Source organism: Cryptotermes secundus, unplaced genomic scaffold, assembly GCF_002891405.2.
Source record: "Cryptotermes secundus unplaced genomic scaffold, Csec_1.0 scaffold43, whole genome shotgun sequence".
In the NCBI taxonomy this organism is placed as follows: domain Eukaryota; kingdom Metazoa; phylum Arthropoda; class Insecta; order Blattodea; family Kalotermitidae; genus Cryptotermes; species Cryptotermes secundus.
This window is the reverse complement of record NW_019723298.1, coordinates 296,955-321,294: the sequence shown is the minus strand read 5'-3', so window position 1 is coordinate 321,294 and position 24,340 is coordinate 296,955. Positions and strand designations below refer to the sequence as shown.

Here is a 24,340-nt window from a genome sequence, read left to right as displayed (position 1 = left end):
ACTAATTGTTGTATTATTATTCTCTTTTCAAGTGTTAACATGGATGGAAAAAAGAAAAGAAAGATTGACGATGAATGCCGTGCATTTAATAAAGAATGGGGCGTAAAATATTTATTCATACAATTGAATTCAAAGGATAAAGCTGTATGTCTGATATGTAAAGGTACGTGTACTATTGCTGTGTTGAAGGTATACAATATACGTCGTCACTATGACACGAAGCATGCTTCAACGTTTTCACAATTTAAAGAAAAGCAGCGTTCAGATAAATTTGAATCATTATGTCATTGTCTGCGTTCTCAGCAAGACTTATTTACGAAAGCAACATCAGAAAACGAAGCCTTAACCTTGGTAAGCTATAAGGTTGCTTATGTGTTGGCTAAAAAAGGAAAACCATTCACTGTTGGCAATATCATCAAAGAGTGTATGACGGAAGAAGTGACTGAGTTGTGCCCCGAAAAATTTAAATCTTTTTAAAATGATAAGTCTTTCGCCGAATACTGTTGCTCGTCGGATTGAAAATATGGGAAATAATATTGCGCAGCAAACTGTAGGCAAAGCACAGTGTTTCAGTCGGTATTCTCTCACGCAGGGTGAATCAACTGATGTTTGTAATACCTCTGAACTATTAGTATTTTTTCGTGGCATCGACGATGAACTTAATGTCACACAGGAAGCGTCACTTCACGGCATGCATGGCACTACAACAGATGATATCTGCAAAGAAACACAAAAAATACTAACAGAATATAATTTGGACTGGAACCGTCTGCAGTGCTTGACAGTTGATGGAGGAAAAAAACACGTCTGGTAGAAAAATAGGTTTGGTTGACCAAATCACAAAAGCTTGTGAGGATGCAGGAATATCAAAGCCAATGTTTCTTCATTGTGTTATCCACAAACAAGCTCTTTGTGGAAAACACGTTGATATGAGCTCTGTTTTAAAACCTGTTATTTCTATCTTTAATTTCATTCGCTGTCATGCACTTAACCATTGCCAGTTTCGGTCTTTTCTCGAGGAATGTGATTCCGAGCTTATTGACCTGACATATTATACTGCAGTTCGATGGCTTAGCTGTGGAAAGGTTTTTTTCGCGCTTCTTTCAGCTCAGGAATAAAATTGATAATTTCTTACTGAGAAAAACCATCACGAACCCTTTTATCAGATACCGAGTGGCTTTGGAAATTAGCATTTTTTGCTGATCTGGTGAACCATATGAACAATTTGAATTTAAAGTTGCAGGGTGAAAATAACTTAGTCTGTGATTTATTTGCACTTATCAAGCCATTCAGAGCAAAGTTGATACTTCTGGAAAGGCAAGTGAGAAATTGTAACTTTGTTCATATGCTATACTGTGCAGAGTTGCATCAAAAGGGTGAAGCTGAATTTCCTTCCTCGTTTGCAAATTTAGTCATTTCAGATTTGAAAGAACAATTTTGGAAGCGATTTGCTGATTTGGATGCCAGTGCTCAGGAAATTAGGTTGTTTCAAAATTTGTTTGACTGTGATGCTGCAGATGTCCCAAGTCAAATTCAAATGGAAACTATTGAACTTCAGGAAAATTATCATATTAAACACAAATACAAGGAAGGAAATTTGATCGAATTTTATAAATTTCTGAACTCTGAGCAATTTCCAAATTTAAAGAAATTTGCTTGTAAATTTATCTCCATTTTTGGGACGACATATCTGTGTGAACGAGCTTTTCCCCAGATGAAGTACATCAAGTCGAAATACAGGGCAGATTTATCCGATTAACATTTAAAGTCGCTACTTGTGATTAGCGTTTCAAAATCTGTGATGAAAATATGAGCATTTGCTGCTGTCTGTTGTCATTAATATACGATAATTTATCCTCACATACTTTGTATTTAGTTTATGAAATTCTGTGCTTTCAACAAAACTCATACCTAGAGTTATTAATTTCTCATTATATCCGGCCCGTTGAAAGTGCTGAATTACCTAATGTGGCCCGCGTTTCGAAAAGTTTGGAGACCCCTGAGTTAGAAGAATCTTGCGTGAGAGAAGCGCTGTACTGCGTGACACACATTCTGAACAGGGCTCGATGGAAGCCAAATTTCGTCAGAAGACTCCCACGATTGTGGCGGCAACAGTAACGAATTGGAACAGAGTGTCAAAACTCCTGCTGCTCATTAATTTACTGGGAACCAAGTGGACTGAATGAAACAGCTATGCCATTACTTACTTACTACTGGAGCTGAGCCCTTCTGGAGGAGCTGCCAATTCTGCAGCTACTCAAGAATTTCCCAGCATTCTATGAAACCCGAAGGTTCATAACTGTGTTCACAAGAGCTCTCCACTGGTCCCTATCCTGAGCCAGACCACTCCAATCCATACCATCCCATGCTATTCTATCTCTCTAAGATCCATTTTAATACTGTCCACCCACCTACACCTTGGTCTTCCCAGTGGTCTCTTTCCTTCTGGCTTTCCCACCAATATCGTACATCATACACATTCCTCGTCTCCCCCATTCGTGCTACATGACCTACACACCTCATCCTCCTTGACTTAATCATTCTAATTATACTTGGAGAAGAGTACAAGTTATGAAGCTCCTCATTACGCAGTTTTCTCCAACTTCTTGTCCCTTCATCTCCCTTAGGTCCAAACATTTGCCTCAACACCCTGTTCTCAAACACCCTCAGTCTATGTTCCTCCCTTAATGTCAGAGACCAAGTTTCACACCCATACAGAACCACAGGCAAAATTATACTTTTGTATATTCTAATTTGTATGTTTTTGGACAGCAGATGAGAAGACAAAAGGTTCTGCACTGAATGGTAGCAAGCATTACCCGAGTTCAATCGCCTCTTAATTTCCTCCTGAATCAGGTTTCAATCTGTTATCATTGTTCCCAAATTTCTGAACTGTGCCACATTTTCAAAACATCTGTTTCCTATCTCTAATGTCATGATTTTGCCCTGCATTTTGGTGACGAGACAGCAAAACAAATAATAAAAATAATAAAGATGAATGGAAACAAATAATGAACATAAAAAACAAAATTTCTAAGAATATACTGATAATAACTAAAGCAGACAAAGGGAAAACACTAGTGATATTGACACAAGATGAATATAAACACAGTGTAAGGAGCTTCGTACAAGATAACCAGTTTAAAATGATCAACAATGATCCAACTCAATAATACCAGAAAGTAAAACAAACACTAAAACAATGTAGTGACATACAAAAAGAACATAGATGGAGGTATGCAAATATGAACCCTACAGCCCTGAACCTACATGCTACAATAAAACTACGTAAACAAAACACCCCATTAGACCAATAATCAATTGGAAAAACGCCCCTGCTTACGAATTGTCAAAGCACCTATCAAAAACATCAAACAATTACTTACAATTACCATATACATATGATGTTCGTAATCCCATGCCTCTAATGACAGACCTTCGGACATCATGCTCAACAATGATATGAAACTGTGCTCCTTTGATACAGAAAATATGTATACAAAACATACCAAAAATTGGTAGCATAAATATAATAAATACAACACTAGAAAATCTAGGAACTGAGATGAATGTACAAAAAGAAATTATACAAATGTTAAGAAGAGATTGAACAAAATTATTTCCAGTTTGACCAAGAATATTACAAACAAACCAACAGACTGGCAACGGGAGGTCCAACATCATCAGTACTGGCAGAGACGTACATACAACATATGGAACACACACAAATATATCCCATCCTAATAAAGCGTCAAATAATTGCATATTTTAGATATGTCCGACATATTGATAATATATGATCAAAATAAAACAAATATTAACCACATACTTAATGAGTTAAACAAATTACAATCAACCATAAATTTCACTACAGAGAAAGAAGAACATCAATCTATATTAACTTCCTAGACCTAGTAGTACATCGAATTGACAAAAATTTAGAATTTGCAATATATCGAAAACCTACCCACACTGACATAATACCAAATAGCTCATGCCACCATATGAGCACAAGCTGTCCGGCATCAATTATGTAGTAAATCGATTGTATACATAACCAATAACAGAAAAAGCAAAGGACACAGAAATGAACATCGTTCAAGACATACCATGTAATAACAAGTACGACATAAACTTCATTAGCAACATAACCCCCCTCCCCAGTAAAAACCAAAACAAAATACACATGCAGACTTGCAGAAACAAAAAACAAAGTGTGTTGCCTTCACATGCAGTGGTAAGGAAGTGAGAGCAATCACAAAGCTTTTTTGAGGCACAGAAATAAAAGTGCATTTCACTGAATTTTCTTCACAAGTAAACATTGTTTCACAGTGCCTATGAAAAGGTTAGTTATATCATGGCCTCTCATAGAAAGGGACATAAGAATTGGTCTGAAAGTTTCTTAAAACAAACTAGTAATAATTACATTATTATACTGAACTAAACTTTGTAATATAGTTTGCCCTTTAACATCTAATATAATGCTTGGAACAGTAAAGAAACTTAATGACATTTTCAATCAGGACAGGTAAAACCACTCATGGTTAGCTTTCTTCCATTTGGAATATGGGCCCTACCTGGAATATCAAAACTCATTAAACTTTAATAAAAATTAGCAGCTATAAATCCATGTATATACTCGTAAATAGGAACATAATGTTGAAGACAACACCTTAAAGGTGTTCAACATCAACTTCAAATTATAATATTTCTTGTATTTCCTTGAAAGGTATTTATAATTAATCAAACATATTTCTGCCAGTTCATGATGCATAAGTGTGCATTTCAGATATTTAATAGAGTTACAAAGAAAACTGCTCTTTTAAACATACTTGGAAAACATAAATTATGCAAGTTTTGACAGTTTAACTATGTTAAGCAGAGAAGCTATTTGTTTTCCTCTTCGGTCACTAAAGACAATGTACACCAAAATTAAGAATACCAGATAATTCTGTGTTACTGATTAACTAAAATCCAAATACAACATAAATAAAAATCAGCAATTCTTTATGTACTTACACCTTTCATCTTTTATACAAAAATCATACAAAAACTTCTCTTATCCCACATCTTACATTCATCAACATGGACACAAATACATTTAAGTTATCCATGAGCAAAGCGAAAAAAAGAGAAAACGACTTGTGTAATGTGTGTTCATGCAAAGTATGATATATTAACTAAATCTCCAAAAAACATTTACTTTTACTTCCATCTTTGATGATAGAGTAGAAAAATGAATCACACATTATTACACAAAGAAACATTATCCACCGAGCAGCCAACAAAGTTTCATCAGTTTGGTCTTTCTAAATGGCATTCAGAGTCTCACTTACTTCTTGGGTAAGACCAGAAATATAAATATCCAGAAGTATAATGGAGTATAAAACTCCTCATGCAACTACATCAAATTCATCAGCAATTTTGTAAAATATAGGTGAAAGCAGCTTCCTTTCTTACTATGGAGTCTGCCAGTCATGTGACCTGATGTTAGAACAGAATATAGAGAAGTTCAGACATTTTGTCAAAAGAGCAAGAAAATGGCAGTGGCATCCCTGACATATGTACGATATGTTAAAATGGTTTAGTTTCATCAGAACTTTATTACGTTACTTCTAACATTTACAGCTCCGAAAAAAATTCATTTCCATCTTCTAATCTTTGAACAAGGAAAGTTTAAGAAAAATGAATTCTGAATTAACTGTTTCAATAAGAAAAAAGTAAAGCTATCCCTGTAACAGGCTGTGAAGGCCCACAGGGTCATGAGACATTGAAGGTCCCACATTTTCTAGACAATCGGCTCAAAGACGGCAGTAAGGTTGTCAGCGTTACGCACCAGCCGCACTTTACCGTTTCAATAACTGATTAAATTCTATATATAAATTACTTAGCTTATAACAAATTATGGATGACTAAAAAATACTTCATTTAGCTTTGTATGAGTTTCCATTTGCTAAACAATCCAGAAATACAACATATACGAAGGGGGACCCAAAAATAACCGGAACCGACCTGTTGCGCGCGCATGCTTTGTAGTTACGAGTTGTGCTGCTAGGTGGTGTTAGCTGGGGGTCTCCCGCGACTGTTAGTGAGCTGGCGTCAGTCTGAGTTAAGTGGTTTGTCTGTGGTGCTCTGTTGTGTGCGTTCCTGTTTCAACCCTTTGGCGATTAGTGAGATGGCCGACCAGAAGGAACAAAGAGTGTGCGTGAAATTTTGCTTTCTGTTAGGGAAAACTGCAGCCGAGACTGTTGGGATGCTTCGGCAAGCCTTTAATGATGATGCTTTGGGGAAATCACAGGTCTACGAGTGGTTTTCCCGTTTCAAATCTGGCAACATGTCAACAGAAGACATGCCACGCCCCGGGCGTCCTTCGACAGGAAGAAATGACGAAAACATTGCCAAAATCAAACGTGCAATTGATGAAGATCGTCGAAAGACCATTGACCAACTTTCTGAGGAAACGAACATCTCATGGAGCACGGTCCAGCGAATTTTAACCGAAGGTTTGCACATGAGACGGGTGTCTGCAAAATTTGTTCCTCGCTTGCTCGGAGATGACCAAAGAGAAAACCGCATGAATGTTTGCCGCGACTTGAAGAGTGAAGTGCAGAACGATCCAGAATTTCTTAAAAGAATTGTGACTGGCGATGAGTCTTGGTGCTACGGGTACGATCCAGAATCAAAGCAATCATCAAGCCAGTGGAAAACTCCAACTTCACCAAGACCGAAGAAAGCGCGTCAAGTGCGATCCAATGTGAAAACAATGTTGATTTGTTTTTTTGATGTGAATGGCATTGTCCACAAAGAGTTCGTTCTGCCAGGACAAACAGTGAACCAACATTTTTACCTGGATGTGTTACGAAGATTACGAGAGAGTGTGCGACGAAAACAGTCCGAAATGTGGAGAAATGGGAACTGGTTGCTTCACCACGACAATGCTCCAGCCCACACAGCTTTGACGGTCCGACAGTTTTTGACAAGCAACAACATGGTGATTGTGCCTCATCCACCTTACTCACCCAACCTGGCTCCGTCGGACTTTTTTTTGTTTCCACGGATAAAGAGAAGTCTGAAAGGAAAGTGATTCCGTGATGTGGATGAAGTCAAAGAAAACACGCTAATCGCCAATCGCTAATCTCACTAATCGCCAAAGGGTTGAAACAGGAACGCACACAACAGAGCACCACAGACAAACCACTTAACTCAGACTGACGCCAGCTCACTAACAGTCGCGGGAGACCCCCAGCTAACACCACCTAGCAGCACAACTCGTAAGTACAAAGCATGCGCGCGCAACAGGTCGGTTCCGGTTATTTTTGGGTCCCCCCTCGTATAAAGGAAAAATTACAAAATTTGTTCCCTGAAAACATCTACTTTAATAACTTCATGGAAGAATATTTACTTATTACAACCAATCAGTGCAGTCACTTCCCACAGATGATAAAGAAGTAAAATTCCTAAAGATACTAAGTGCATTTAAGGCTGTCTCCATAATTTATGGTTCTAAATGCAGGTTATAGATATTTTCCAACAATGAATCAATGGTGCAGGTTACAAATTGAGTTCCAGCTAAACTGCTAGCCATACAGTACATCTGTATACCTGCTGCCATGAAGGTTCAAACACCTCATCTCATCAGTGAGCATGTATCTTAGTCCTGACTGTAAATACATCACAACTCTAGGTATGTCAAAACTTTTTGTTATTCTCAGTAATGATGAAACAGTTATGACAACAGGCTAACATTTCAAAAATATAAAGAAAACAGGAACTTAATTTTGAATATGTTTACCATTTTTAGCAACACAATGAACCTCATGATTTTAAGGGACAGATATTTTGATAAATTAATGTTGTTATGCTTCTATGGTTAGATAATTATAAAAGAGGACAGAAAAACATGTATTAACAGTGTAATGATTTCAGTGTACTTTTATTTGCTGATTATGGAAATGTTTTCTTCGGCAAACTATATTTGTAGTCTCTGAAAAATACAAAAATGTGTTTTATATTACAAAGAAAAGCAAATGTGCAGCTATTAATATAGCGCCAAACGTCATCCAACCACTGGTCAGAAGACTGTCATGTAATGCACTGATTGGTCCAAAATCTGCCATGTCATATCTGTCTGGCTATCTCACAGCTTGTTGTATAGTAAGTTCTAAACCTTTCCCTTGAATGCAGTGGGCTATACAGAGTTTTCAACCTCAGACTGAAATTTAGTACATACAGGTTTACAAGAATAACTTTTTATCATCATGCATATACATATGGTAAGGCAAAGGTAAAGTTGCCCCTGTGCTTAACTAATTAAGCACTACACCACGAAGATGTATGGGGGTGTGGATGTATAGATCCATGCATTGACATCAGCACTAGTTGCAGGCGAGTTGTCAGCTTCACACCCTGGCTGTTTTACCATCGGTACCCACTGGATGAGTCCTAGAACTAGTCTGGACAACGTGGAGCGGAGAGAAATCCTGCCCCTACCAGGATTCAAATTCAGACCCCTCAGCTGTCTAGATTGTAGCCAGCTGCTATACCAACCATGTTATCCCAGCTCCTGCATATACATATGGTGTAAACTGAAAACTCTTTTTATATTAGTGTTAACACACTAGTTTTCCATAGGAAGTTTGGTCAAAAAGTGTATTTCTTCAATTAAAATTTCCAAAATAATGCTTACATTTACTCTTCAAATTATGTGCTCTACTAAATTGACCAGGAAGGCTATGGTGAGTATATAAACACATCCGGCCATTAGCGAGACAAACTCCACTCTCACGCACGTCTCATAAATGTCTTGCAGCCCTGGGTTAAAATAGAAAAACGTGCAAAATAAAGAACAAGGAACATATTCCAATTCAGATGATCATTTTTATTTACTTATTTTAATATATGGTTTGACTGCATAAAATTAAATTTTTGACAGAAAGTTATCATACACAAAAAGGTGTGACTAGTATAAATCAATGAATTATAACATGACTCCTCATACTGGGAAAATGGATTCTTAAAAATTAACCTCTAAGAATTTTTAAATAATTATATGGATATGACACAATCAGAAATCATATGTTTTATAAGTTCAAAAACTTGGGGCGGGTGACATTTTTTTAACTCGTCATATCCATTCACACACACACAGTACTTCTAGTGATTGCAAAAATAACAGAGATTTCATTGTACTTTACCTAAGATCCACTGATATTTTCAGAAAATTTAAATTTCTGTATTACCTCATCATCAATTAGGGGCTGAGTTCAAACTTGATGTGACTCCAGAGTGTACAAGTGGATCCCACATTATGGATAACGACTGTTACCGTTTGCGGTAAGGTAAAGGTAAAGTTGTCCCTATGCTTAAGTAAGTGAACACTACGCCATGAAGGCATATGGGTGAGTGGATGTACAGATCCACATTTTCTTGACCTCAACAGTAGCTGGAGGTGAGAGTCAGCTTCACGCCCCAGCCACTTTACCTCCGGGGAAAGAGCCCCCAGTAGCCATTGGATAGGAGGTTGGGTGGACCCCATAGCCGGTCTGGACAACATGGAAAAGAAAGAATTCTTGATCCTACCAGGACTTAAACTCTGATCCCTTGGTTGTCCAGCCCATAGCCAGTCGCTATATCGATTGTGCTATCCCAGCCCATACCTTTTATGGTAACTGTACAAAATCACTAAAATTCTGAACTGTTTCTGCTACCATGTCTTCACCCAATGAAATGTTCATTACTAACTGCAAGCCTGGTTTACAAAAATAATGATGCATATACGTGTATGTGCCAACTGGAACACTTGCAGTGATATGACAGATAATTTGGTCCAGGAATGATAAGTTAATTAATAAGTGAATTGAATATTTGGTCAGATTTAATGCCAAGCGGACGTAAGACATGCCACTATGAGGTGCTTATAGTTTTACTGCAGTTACTGCCAAGCAGATCAGCTGCTTCTGTAACAGCTGTACAGCTGTTTGAATACAAATAAAGCTTGTTCAAAACTAAACAAAAACCTGTAACAATAGTGTGACTTGAATTTATGTTTGCACCAAGAGGAGTATTGAGGCTGCAAGAAGTCACATGGATTGAAACCTCTTCACATCTCTTGAACTCTCACACTTCCCCTATGCCCCTGTATCCCCTTCCTGCCATCCTATCCATTCTGTTCTAAACGTCTGTAATGATAATTATGTGACAACCTTCACTAGAGCCAAGGACCTTTTTTGGCTTGCTGACACACACCAGATAGGGCTGGAAAGAAACCAACAAGATACAGAAAGAAGGAAGTGTTGAGCACTCTCATCCCCATTGTCCATGAGACTTCTCTCTGTGCCCTCTATATAGTAAAAATATATATTTAGAAGGTATAGTCAGAAACAATCTTCATCATTCATTATGTAATATGCGTGCACTTATACTGCCTACCAGACATACCAACATAATTCAGCCTCACCAGACTGATGGGGGGAAATAAATTCTAGACTAAAATGCTTAAAATGTACTAACTTTATCTAATGTCACAGTCTTCTTTAAAATGTTCAAGAAAAAACTTTGCCTTATTATAGACTGGTGTGTACTCCAACTCACCCACTGCACAGCCCCCATCTGAACATAAGTAATCTACAAAACTACAAACTACCTATCAAATACTGAGGTGCATTCACTCTTTCACCTACTCAGCACTTCAAATTAACACCAAAGTATAACAAGTACAGAAAATATCCAGAAGTAAACATTTACAGCATATGTACAAAGAAATTTATTAACATGCAGTACCCCAGTTTAATAAGTAATTATGAATCAACCTGTAGTTATCAAATCTAACAAGACTTCAAAAACTGAAATTAAAGAACTGCAAGGTCTGATAATACAAAGCTCTCTTACAGATGTTCAAATGAGGTGCACAGTCAAGCTGTACCACAGTAACAAATGAATCTTGTGTATACCACTGAATGTGAGCCAGCCTGCAGTGTTTGAGACCCAAAAGTCAAACATGTGTCACACTATCAATCTTACATTTATTGCAATTAAACAAATATCATGCCATTACCAAGTCCTGTACAAATGAGACAGAAGAAATAAATCTTGTAGTAGCACTTCATCCTTCTTTCTCTCTGTAAATCCGAATGATCATTCAAGACACTTCCACATGACCATTTTCCTACACTCATGGGTAAATGTTCAGGACTCATGAAGCAAGATATTTGTTGCACTGTGAATGTCATTATTTGCACTGCGCAAAGCACTGAGCACTTGTGCACGTTCAAATCCCATTTCCATTAACGTCTGCACTTGCTCCTCAGATGGCTGTACATTATTCTCTAGAAAGGATATAAGAAATGCAATTATTTAATAATCTGATCTCCCATTCTTCTAATAGAAGAACATGAACTGAAGACTGAAAGTTAAGGGGAATATATGCATCTATAAAAATGACAGGCCTCTGAAAACAACTCTATATATTGCAGCTTTCATAACAAAGGCTGGTTCTGCTAACTTGTTAACTACAGAAGTCATTTTTTATCATGATTCTGACAACAAATATAGCAGCAATACAAGAGGCAATAATGGTTAACACAATGTTGTATGAACCAAGGCTATTACCTTATGTAGACAAATTACCACTGTCACTATGAGAGAAAAATGGCGAGATACCAAAACCCATTGAAGTCTGTCTGTAATACATGAACAGAAATTTAACACACCAGCTCTTTGTTATTAGATATGTTAGTAATAAAAACAACTGATGAATGTTTTTATTTTCACGTGGACATATTTACTGGTCCAAGAAAAGAGAACACACCAACATTACAGAAGTAATGTGACAATTGAATTGCAGTCCTCTAGCTTATGTTATCATGTAGTCCAGTAGGTGGTTATCAATGTTCTGGAGGAAACTACTTCCCTGAATATGGAGGTTTCAGATGGAAAAGTTGATAACTACCTACCAGAACACATGCTTTCATAACCAAGAAGAACATAATTCAAATCTTCACTGCTATGAAAACCTAAAATTTATTAGAGCTTAATAATCAAGACAAATCATCATAGTATGAGAAAAAACCAGATTACTGTAAATGATGTACTTTTCAAAAAGAATAAGAACATACTAGATATAAGCTATTTAATCTTCATGCTACTAAGCTCATTATGTTATGGGCACTTGCAATGTGGTATCCAAGCTATGCCTGTATCATTATGGGTGAAACCTTTAAAAAAAATTTCTCTGGCACAAAATTTCTAAATGTATTCAAATTGGCTGGCTATTCATTTTCATATATCATGAACATCATGAATATCAAGTGAGACCTCTCTGCTGCTTATGTATGAAATCTACAGAAGAAATAGGAAACTGCTGAATCTAACAATGAGAATACTCTACATCAGTGATTCTCAATGTTTTCTATCTCACATCCCTGTGGTTTCATTTTCTCAAAAAGCATAACGCCACCTCAGGAAAAATAAACATTCTTCTCTTCCAGTTAAGTGCACATTCACAATTATGCATAGTTTAGTATCATATTAATCATTAATTTATTTTTGTGAAATCAAGATCCACTATATTAACTAATATATATAACTAATACTAATATAATATCCCACTAAAGGGATGCCTCTCACCGGTTGAGAAACATTGTCCTGTATGCCTCATCACCTGACCTGGGCTATCACACTGATAAAAATGGCATCTATAAGTATTCCTGAAACCATCTTTATAATAAAAGGCAAGGCCTAGTATACAGCGGTTCAATTTCTTCGTGATTTCCATAGAAGTCAGCACATATGGCATGGGTGGGCATTAACTATTCAGCAGTGAAAGAGCCAAATGTCTGTATCTTTCTCTACATACAAACTGGAGGAAAGTCAATATACATATAATTACAAAACAAATAAAGTAAAACTGTTAAGCATGTGGTGTGTTACAAAGTAATGAGATTAATTCAGAAGTGCTAGAACTGAGAATACTGCAGCACTAAGACTGTTACAAAATGATAGCTACATCCCTCCTCTACATTAAGCCCAAGTTTGAACTTGCTAGCACAAATACACGGGTTCTGTTGTTGTTTGTGCAAATGTATATTGTGTTAAAGGATCACAAAAATGGAAAACAATAATGTGATGAATGTTATGCAATCAAGTTTACTGTCAAGCTGGGGAGGGCGCTACAGATACCTATGAAAAGATTCAGAAAGTGGTTAACGATTCAACATCACGTGCTCAAGTATTCCGGTGGCACAAAAACTTTTCAAACAGTTGAGAAATGGCACAAGATGAACCATGATCTGGATGCCATGCCTTCGTGAGAACAAGCAAAAACATCAACCATGTGAGGGTTTTCATTTGTCAAGATTGATGTTTTAACAATTTGAATGATCACTGATAAAGTTAATATTAAAATGTATGGTCAAACAAATTGTTACACAAGATCTGAACATGAGCAAAGTGTTTGCAAAGATGTTAAAAAAATTTCAATGATGATCAAAACATGTGTCAAAATGAAGCGTCGGCAGAAATGCTTAAACAGCTCAAAACTGTACCAGATTTTCCTAATCAGGTCATAACAGGTGATAGAAGTCGTTTTCCTTTTAAATGTGACCCTGAAACCAAGAGGCAGAGTGAGGAATGGCACACACCAGTCTCCAAGACAGAACAAAGCTCACACAAGAAAATCAAAAATCATGACAATGGTTATAATTTTTTCAATTCTTGCTGCATTGTTCACAAAGAATTTGTACCACCTGGTGTCACAGTGAAAGAAAAATATCACCTTGAAGTTCTGAGAAAGAGGGTAATGTGAGTTTGCTAGGAAATTGCAGACGATTGGCTCCTTTGAGCTTCATCACAGCAATGCACCCCTAACACAGCACTGTCAATTCATGAATTTCTGGCAAGTACATATCTGTGCTTCTGCAAATTTGTCACCGTGATTTTTACTTGTTCCCAAACTCAAAATCCACATTTTCAAACACCTGACAGCATTTAGAAGACTATAACTGATGTCATCAAGACACCAACAGAAGCTGACTTTCAATACTACTATGAGATGTGGAAAATTTGTTGGGGCAAGTGTGTTGCATCAGCAGGATGTCAATTTGAAGGGGACAATGTTTATTTGGAGGAATAACTGAATAAATGATTTTGTACAAAATTAATCTCATTATCTTGTTAACACCTCATATATAGCCACTGCATTCGGAAGCTTCCCCTCCAACACACTACACAATGTGAGAGAATATAAGGGCTACCAAACCCATCATAAAGTCATTATCCCTGAAGATGGCAACTGCAAGGCTTGCCAAGATGCTGAAAGACCCTCAACATTTGAAATGGCTTAACTGTTTGATTGTCAAGTTTGCTTTTCATTTCTAAACAGGCTAGATACAAAACAGTAGCAAATAATAAAAGAATCAAAGTATCCACTCTCAATTAATTAGGTTAAAGAATATCCTATTGTGAAAATTATGGTATAAATAAGAAACTGAACAAATTATAGATAATTTGGATGATGATAATAATAATAATAGTTATAAAAATACACAAATGTTCTGAATTAGCTCTCTACCAGCATTACTTCAGATGAAGTACAATACTCTGCTTAATGGGACATTCACATAGCCACTTGCTTCATGACACAGAATCCCAAGATTGAAGGATGAATTTACCTGCAGACATAACAGGTCTGAGGACCCAACCAATGAAGCAGAAGAAGCAAATGAAGAATACAAAAAATTACCTGCCCCAGTACTTCTTATAACCTGATATGGAGAGAGTGTAATTAAAATACCCTACCTTGCACGTCTACAGCATTGTGTCTTCTATTTCTAAAGAAACCGCCAAAGAGTGTTCCACTCTCGTTAGGCCAGTAATTCTCAGGACCCACCAAAGTTTCTGCAAAGCCTTGCCCCTGCTGTGTAAAGATTTGTATGTTACAGATTAATACATCTTTACTGCTCACAAAGATGGACTCTATTCAAATTTTGTCTATTTTAACTCATGCCAAGAAACTACACATTTCTGTTCTCATTTCGAATTATATAAAAAGGACCTAAGTCTAGTTTTTATGCAATGAAATTTAGTGTCACTGTGCCAAGGTCATAAGTCAGATTTAATAACATCTCACAAGTATTACGGTCTTTACTCAACTTATGCTCTTCATAATGATTTTTGACTTAAGTCCTTCTCACTTAGCACCCAACAAAAAAAAATCACACAATTTAGCAAAGAATACACATAACAGATATATGATAAAAGACTTCAGCCACAAAACTAGAGATTCTCAGGTATCTTACAATTGTGAGTTACTTTACAATAAAGGGAAGAGAGCATGCAGTGATTTTTATGGAAAATTTGTGGTGCTGTAAGTAACACACAACCACAAATTTATAAATGAGAACGAATTATTACATTATTATAATAATAAAACATGAGAACATTTTACTTCATTGTATTATACTGTCACATGTTAGAGTGACTCTTGACAGGGTTTTGGATAGATTGGATTTATTGACCACTTTAACACACAATTTGTGACTACATCTAATTATAGTGCCATTAGTAATCTCCACACTTTACAAATCACTACAGAATGTAGAGTTTTCCAGCCTGCTGTGTCTTGACCGGTCATTCCCTGGTAACAGCTTCTAACACTGAGGATTCTTCAACTGCACCAACCCACTCTTCTCTTAGCAAATTCGCTTACAACTGAATCAGTGCTTCAACTGGCTAACTCTCATTTCACATCAATCTCCTAGTCTTTTCTTCACAGACTGGCTTTCAAGTGACTCTAGTTTGGCTGGTGTCCTCATTATAACCCCGTTTTTTTAACAGAGAGCACAGAAAATACTGTTTCCATCAGCTCCTCTATGGCTGCAGTTCAACCACTGCTTGTTAAGAATCTACCGCCTAGCAATAGCTGTTGTCTTGCTATCTGTTTTGTGGACATTACCCGGAAACGGTCTATATGCCACAGTACTTAGAAATCTTGATTGTCTCCTGAACCTTATGATCATGGTAGGGGACACAGGGCACTTCTCTTCCCTTAACACATGATGACAAACACCATGATCTCTACTAGAAGTAGGAATTATATCAGTAAGTACAGTCCAGTGAAAGTATGTTCACACTTCATGGTATACAATTCTCTCAAAATGACATGATACCTACCTGCCTACGGACATCACGTGCACGGTTCAGTAACACTTGCTGCTCCAGCAACTCTAGCTGCTGTGCCCGCTGAATTTCCAGGGTAGCACCAATAGCTCCTTCTTGTGGTGCGCCTGAGCGAAGCAACCAGCCAACTGACATGCTGCTTAACTTTGCCATCCATCGTGGCACTAAGAACCACTGGCGCAGGTACAAAACATTGTATCGATACATGAGACCAGCCACCTGTAAAGAAGGGCTCTCTCTCTATATGTGAATTTTCAAAGAAGTATCTGTTTGAGTTAACAAATACCAAACATAATGCATTCTTTGTTCACTCGATATCTGTAACAAAAAATTAACTGGGTATTATACGTGTGTGTGTGTGTGTGTAATTATGGCCAATATTTTACTAGAATCTATCACCCATCTATCTATCTATCTACTGAAATTAATTTAGTTTCTTCTATGTTTTAATAACAATGAGAAACATATATATGAGCAGGTAGTGTGAATGAAATTTGTTCTTTAACTTAGTATTAAAAAAAGAAATTCTCTGTCTGTGCATTAGTCAAGAACACCAATAACATTTAAACATTTAAATACAAGTGAACTAATGAAAGTAAAATAAACTTCAATAAAGGTAAAGGTGACACTTAACCACAGGGAAAGAGGGCCCGATACCCATTCTATAAGTGGCTGCATTGGCCCCAGATCCAGAAGAGACATCTTGGAGGAGAAAACTCTCTTGCCCTTGCCAGGAATCAAGATTTCCAAAACTGTTCATTATTTTTCTCCTTATAGCACAGAATGTAATAAAATTACAAGGACCCTACACATACCCAACACGGAGGCAACAAAATCTCCTTTAACATTCATATATCTGGAAAAAAAAAATGATTGACAGCTCTGCACATCAGTGTTGTAAATGAAATATACAAGAAGATAATATACTATTATACTTTGCTGTGCTTACAAATGGAATCCATAATGAATTTTGTTCAATTTATATCAAAAGAATTGAGTCTTTTTATTTTGTTCAATTTATATCTAAAAGAACCGAGTCTTTTTAATTTAACTTTTCAAAGCTGAAAGCACATACTAACTTTTGGAGAATATGACAGTAGTGGCCTACTGTGATTCATTCATTTTAAAACAATAAATTCAAAATATCATACAATCTAAAATTACTGTTGCCAAATAAAGGCAGCACTGCATGATGAATGGACAAATTATGTAAATGTGGTCACACTATTTTAAAGAATATTGTGTTCAGGATATTGCATAAAACAGTAGATTCAACTACTGGCAGTAAATTTATTCAAAATATGCAGAAAGAAAGAAATCTCAGTACTGGCAAGAATCTTGGAATGGCATTAGATGTAGATACCATATGTCAGACTTATTCACAGCATAACCGCCCAATGAGATGCAGAGGGGGCTGATTTATGACTCTTACTTTTGAGGAATCTTGGAGTGTTACTTTCAAATTCCCCACAGGCCTTCAGGGTTTGGTATTTATGAACAGGGGTACCCTTACCTTTGAAGATGATGACAGTAAAGTTGTACTTATAACTACGTATCACATTATGAAGGCATTATGAGACTTGTGGAAATAATGTTAGAGCTTTCTAAAACTCAGAACTATACAAAGGTGAACTGTTGGTTCCACACTCCAGTTTTTTACTCCCAGAACTTCCTAGAAAGGTGAATGTACGTCCACTAAATTATCTAGCTGGTAAATACTTACAATGCCACACAGGCCTGATATGGCCGTTGCTGCTGAAGTCGAGCATACTTGTAGTCCCAGGAAATATGTTAATGTTTTGCCTGTCACTGGGATGCCGAGGATGTGGGTCTGAGCTACACGAGGAACGTCAAAAAAGAAACTCACAAACAAGGGAAAGATGAGACCATACCTGTAAAAAAAATATGATCATATGGTTTTAATTATTATATGGCCCTTCATATGCATATAATGCATGCAATAAGAAAGACCTAAGGAAATGGAAGCCATGTAAATATAAATGATCAAGACGGAGAACTTCAGGAAGTACCGTTAATGTCAGTGGCCATTAATAGCTGATCTGAGACAGCACTTGGAACTCCAAGTCATTGCCCATAACCTTTATGCAACGGCTTCACACAATGACCACAGTAATAAAGTTAAATTTTGAATGTACTCTCAAAACCATCCTATCTATGAATTAATACAAAAGGAAATGTGACATTTATTTCAGTAATTTAAAGTGTTATAATCCAATCCTCATTCACGTATGATTCTTCCATATTTATTCTTCAAATTGAAAAAGGTAAAGGTAAAGTTGCCCCTGTGCTTAACTAATTAAGCGCTACAACACGAGGGCATATGGGGGAGTGAATGTATAGATCCACATTTTCATGACCTCAGCACTAGTTCGAGGTGAATGGTCAGCTTCATGCCCCAGCCACCTTGTTCCCAAGGAAAGAGCCCCCACTACCCATTGAATAGGAGGGTGGGTGGACGCCAGAGTCAGTCTGGGACGACATGGAGAAGAGAAAATTCTTGACACTGCTGGGACTCGAACTACGACCCGCCAGTTGTGCAGCCTATAACTAGTCACGATACCAGCTACACTATCCTGGTTCTCTAAATTGAAAAAAAAAAAGTGTCTTTAAATTCTCCTGCATCGGGTGCTGAATTACATAAAACTGGGAAATAATACAATGCATTAGGAATACACACAATTTGCATGTGAATATTCATAAAGTCAAAGTTAATATTTGATGACTATCTCAAAACATGTAATACAATTAAAATTCATGACACACACTTATCTAATTACAAGTTAAATATTCTTCCTGAAACATTAACCCTTTCTGTGCTGAGTTTATTTTGGATAATTTACGATGATGAAGAATCAAAGAACATAAATAAACACTTATAACCTAACTTAATGCAGCCAAACCATCTAACCTGTCCTCACTTACTTAATGTAACTTAATTTACTATTTCATAGGACATACATGTACATCTCTAGCATGCAGAATTTTAAACCAGTATACATAAAAATATTTTTAAAAATGTATGGTAATGGCCAACAAGCAGTGGATGCTCAGTCGGTATAGTTCGCTTGCAGACTAAGCCACAGAGATTGTTTTTATGGAAATGGTTAAATTTATTAATATCTCTCAATACTGCAACTTCATCAAAATAAATTTATTCAGACTGGGACCCATTCTGTGCAGACAGACATCAAAGCTAAAAGATATTTATGCATTACTGTAAAATGTATTTAAAGACAAACTGACTTGTTATGATATTGTTTCATGAAAGTAATATAATCTTATAAAAGCTGTAAAGTCTGAAATTTGGATAATCATTTCTTCAATCAAAGAGCAATTGCTCTTCATAAAATCTGTAATACTTGCACCAAAATCAGAAGACACACTACTACTGGTTGAGACATCCACCAAGCATCACAGCCACTGATGGCAACAACGGCCATTAGTTACAGCCTCAGCATTTTTTACTTTGTTTCAAGGGTGGACCTGATGGTCTCAGGATATGGCACTGGTCTCTCATTCACAAAATTCTTAGTTAGATCCCCAGCTAGTTCTGTGCATAAATTTCTTCTGTCCACAGACTGAAAACTTCACGTCTCCCACAGATAAAACTCTGGAAATGTGAGGAATATCAGTATCACATTCCACAAGACTGTTATCATCATGACCTCACAAGTCTACTAGGCTAGTGTTGAACTTACGGTCCTGGTGGAAGATATCCACCACTGTGCAGATCAATGTCAAGATGCTGTAGTACCAGAATAGCTGTTGTTTCCAGGATTGTAGCAATGGTACATGTCGCAAGCAAGTATGACGCAAACTTATGAGAGCCATATCGCCTTTCAAACACTCTGCAATAAGGGATGAGCAACAATTAAACAATAAAAAACGTTTCAATAGGATTTTTTTTTCTTGGCACTACAGCCCCAGTGGGCCTAGGCCTACCTCCATGAACTTCTCTGTTCAATAGGATTATTCATATATAATTCTTTAGTTATGATATATTTAATAATGCTTGGATTACACAGCACTGAACAAGAGGATGATAAATGAATAATGAATCAGAATGAATGTGAATGGAAACAGTTGTGGCCTAATTAGAGATATTGTTATGGCATTTGCCTGGAAAGACTGAGAAAAAAAAATCCATTCGTCAGATTGCCAGTCCCCAGGCTGAGATTTGAATCTAGGGCCTCCTGAAGCAAGAGCACTAACCATTCAACTGAAATGCTTGGCAATTATCCACATACAGAAATCACTGTTTCTAAATAATTACACAACAGTGTCACAAAACATAAAACAAGAATTTATGGTGAATATTATTACCTGAAATAGTAAATTAAAAGTGCACCACAAACTAAATCCTTTGTATCAAGGAAAGTTATTCTAGAAGTAAGAAGCCTCCACACCTGAAATTAAAAATAAAAAGGTATGAGAACGGTACGTGTCATCCACGGAACTGTTAGGTTCCAGATGGTCAAATGCACTCTGTGTACTGTGTGCATCAGTTCCTTTTTGTCCTCTACTTGCTGTCTCATGCTGTGGAATGCATCTCAGTATGTTATGGTACAGCAAGTATCCACCTAACAGAAACCACTGACCCCCAAGTTCCTTTACCCAGTATTGTCATATGAATTATGGTAGGAATTGCAGGTGTTTTTTTCTTTCGTGTGTGTGTGTTGGGGGGGTGCAGCAGGAAAAAGTGGTCCATGTGCACTGCACTGCGGTATTCACCACTCCTATCCCTGTAACTTCCAGTGAGAACTCAACTTCTTTGGCAACTGAATTTCCCATGCTCTTCTTTCCAAAGATTTTGTTATAGATAGTGGGGCACAGAAACTTCTTTTTTTGTGAAGACACATTGTGAAGGGAGGGGAGGTCACAGAAAAGTTGGGATAGGCTCGGGGAATGCAGAAGTCGCAGAAGTTTCTGTCTAATAACCCTCAGTAGGAAACATGAGGTGGACGAGTGAGCAGCGTGCGTTTGCTTTCGAAGCCTGTTTTTCAAACAACCATTCCTACATGGTGGTGCAGCCTGCGTTCCGTACTGACGTCGGAATTAAGCCCAGAGGTCTGGTTCCCGACCGGAAATCGACTGTTTTGTGGGTAGAGAACTTTAGGACAACCGGGAGTGTGGTGAAAAAATCATCAGGATGACAGTGGACCGTTACAACGCCAGAAAATGTGGAGGCAGTTTGACAGTCGATTTTGAGATCTCCCAAGACACTCTGCTCACAAACATGTAGTCACCCTAGACATATCCAATCGTTCAATGCGCCGAATTCTTCATAAACATCTTCATTTCCATCCCTATAAGATGGTTGTTGTGCAAGAATTGTCACCACGTGATTTCCAGAACCGAATAATGGCGTGCGAAACGTTATTGGAAATACAACTCTTTAATGAACCGTCACAACACAGCAAATAGTAAAACATCAAAGTCAGCGTACAGCACACAAAGTATATCTAACGACTGATTCAGTGTTTTTGAAAACATCATTAATATTTTATCTTGTTATAATACTTCCAATTTTTAATTTTTATATAATCTGAACTTTTGTATTTTTTACATAAGCAATTTTAAAATTGTACGATTAATAGTGTTATATCCATTTTATGATTGCAGTTAAATGGTAGATTTTTGTTGATATGTATTTGCCTGATGATGGCCAATAGTGGCCGAAACATGTAGCAAAGCCACAGCTGTATGCTGACTTTGATGTTTTACTATTTGCTGTGCTGTGACGGTTCATTAAAGAGTTGTATATTGTAGCACAGCAGGATGCATGAAATTAAGGTTATTGGAAACTTTACCCCCTGATGCACTTGTTTTCTTTAGTGATGAGCCATATTTTCACCTATCTGGATATGTCAACAAGCAGAATATGCGCTATTGGAGTGGTAACAATCCCAGAGAGCTCCATGAGAGGCCACTTCACAGTGATAAGGTGACAGTATGGTGTGTGTTGTCGAGAGTTGGAGTTATTGGCCCTTATTTTTTTGAAGAAGACAATCATGCAGTACTGTCGAATTCATAGCGGTATGTGGACATGATTAAAACTTTTTCGAACCAGCTCTTGAAGAAATGCATCTGGGAAATGTCTGGTTCCAACAGGATGGTGCCACGGTCCACACAGACCAAGCTTCGATGACAGTTTTGAGGGCAAAGTTCCCCGGATGGCTCATTTTGCTTCGAGGTGACATCCAGTGGGCAGTGCACTCACCTGATCTAACACCCTGTGATATTCTTTATGGGGATACCTCAAGGCAGAGGTTTTTAAACATCGCCCCACTAACCTGCTTCAGCTGAAGAATGTTATTCGGCAGGAAGTATCCCAAATTCCGGTGCACATGTTGGAATGTGCAGAGGGGAACTTCAGAAAACGGTTGCATCAGTGCAAAGAGAACAGTGGCGACCACCTTCAAGATATTTTGTTTAAAACTATATGATTTAAAACTTTAAAGTATGTCTGTTCATTAGCTAAACATAAATTTTGTCTATCAGCAATAATTTTTCTTTTATTCGCCTTAAAAATAAAAGGAAGTTTCTGTGCCCCACCCTGTACAAATACTGTCATATCATGTATGTACAGCCACCCTACAGGCCATGCTGTAGCTCAGGGAGTTAGTTTCATCAGTGACCTGGGTTCATGACAGTTCATCTGGGATTTGTAGTGAACAAAGTTCACTGGGCATCTTCTCCAAATACTCTAGTTTCCCCTGCCAATTCTCATTTCATTAAATGCTCCATTTTTTTCATGGGCCTTGTAGAATGGGCCACTTACCCAATATATGGGGGGACTCATTCTCATCCTACTCTAAGAACAATAAAAACATGACAACCCTATCTCTGGAGCACCACTTATATGATGGAAATGCTTAACTCTCCGTGAAGATGCTTTGTTTCTTTTGCAGCAATGGGCTCTCACTGTAGACATCTGCAACCGGGGTCCAAAATCTTTATGGTCAATATACAATAAATCAATCTATAGAAGGTCAAGGTTCCACATTAGCATTTCCCACAGCATGCACAATGAAAGCCACTGATATAAACACAATATTTAATCTTGGAATTTGACTTGAAGATACTTCACTACAAGACACAAACATGTAGAACCTATTAGAATATTTCTTGACACTGTATCAACTGTAAAGATTACTTGGTATCAGCTGATATGTGGGGATAAATGTAGTCTGGTAGGGATGTGGAAACAGAAACCTGATCTCAGCACTTCTTGTGAGGACTGAAGGAACAATAAATCTCAGCTGTAAACAAAAAAAAGTGAATCCAGAACAATCAGAATAGCCAATCTCATACGAAAGATATGAACTATGCACCATGTAAATTAAAGGCAAGTGCTATGCTGAGTTTGGTAGTATAAAACTAGTGTGCGATGTCAGGAAGAATGTACAAACACTTGTCACTTCATTACTCCTCACCTCCCCTTCTTTGAAGATGTCAGGCAATTTACACACCAAGTACTTGCGCATATGAGCCAACAAAGGCATATTCATGGCTGTGCATGTTAGAAACATGCTGCCCATGAGTCCCTTAGACACAGTGGCTTTATCTGGAACAAAGCAAAATGCTGACAGTTCTTTCATTGAGCAAACTAGTTGTGATTAAAAAAATTAGTACAATTTAGTTGCCATTTCTATCTCCTCATACAAGTATTCCTGTCAGAATTGTCCATGAAGTTCACAGGGAATATTATAAGTCAATTTTAATACCTTATTTTTGGTTAGTTGTCTTTGAAACTTAGGCAATTCAACTAAAAACTCATCAAGGTCATGCACTTAACTGAACAGAACAGGCTCTATAAAACTTTCCACTGTACAATGTGGAAACTATACTGTCAACTAGAAATACAGACTGGAAAGAGGACAACAAATAAATGCATCGGATTCTCCGAAACTGACAAAATGTTCGCTGTTCAGCTCAACTTACAAAATCCTGTCGTGCTGTACTGAGACAGAATAGTAGCCATGGCTATTAAAAATTATTCTATATCTACATGAACTATATAGATTCGGTTAAATAACACTCATTCTCGTTGAAACCTCGAAGTGAACACTAATGCATCAAAAGTGTCAACCGCCGACGAAATGAACGGATCCATTTTGCTGACCACATGATTTGGACTATATTC

The 24,340-nt window shown here is 37.3% G+C and overlaps 1 protein-coding gene across 2 annotated transcripts; it reads right to left on the bottom strand.

The window, feature by feature from the left end:
- Positions 1-234: 234 nt before the first annotated feature.
- On the bottom strand, positions 235-24,340 carry LOC111861641 (ubiquitin-associated domain-containing protein 2). Of its 2 annotated transcripts, none has more exons than XM_023846372.2 (8): positions 24,139-24,340; positions 23,631-23,761; positions 20,518-20,600; positions 19,893-20,042; positions 17,897-18,065; positions 16,168-16,392; positions 14,794-14,911; positions 235-717 (listed from the first exon to the last, which is right to left on the bottom strand). In XM_023846372.2, exons 1-8 carry the CDS (start codon positions 24,176-24,178, stop codon positions 680-682), a joined length of 954 nt encoding a protein of 317 aa, XP_023702140.1. In that variant the 5' UTR covers positions 24,179-24,340; the 3' UTR covers positions 235-679. The 2 variants fall into 2 exon arrangements, with proteins under 2 accessions (XP_023702140.1, XP_023702139.1); XM_023846371.2 differs by lacking the exon at positions 235-717 and adding an exon at positions 9,563-11,324.

Coding starts and splice junctions, on each gene's coding strand:
- LOC111861641 (XM_023846371.2), bottom strand. CDS start 24,178: ATGGCTACTATTCTGTCTCAGTACAGCACGACAGGATTTT. Junction 20,043..20,517: donor CTTTTAATTTACTATTTCAG/GTAATAATATTC, acceptor CCCTTATTGCAG/AGTGTTTGAAAGGCGATATG. Junction 16,393..17,896: donor TATCAGGCCTGTGTGGCATT/GTAAGTATTTAC, acceptor CCTTCTTTACAG/GTGGCTGGTCTCATGTATCG.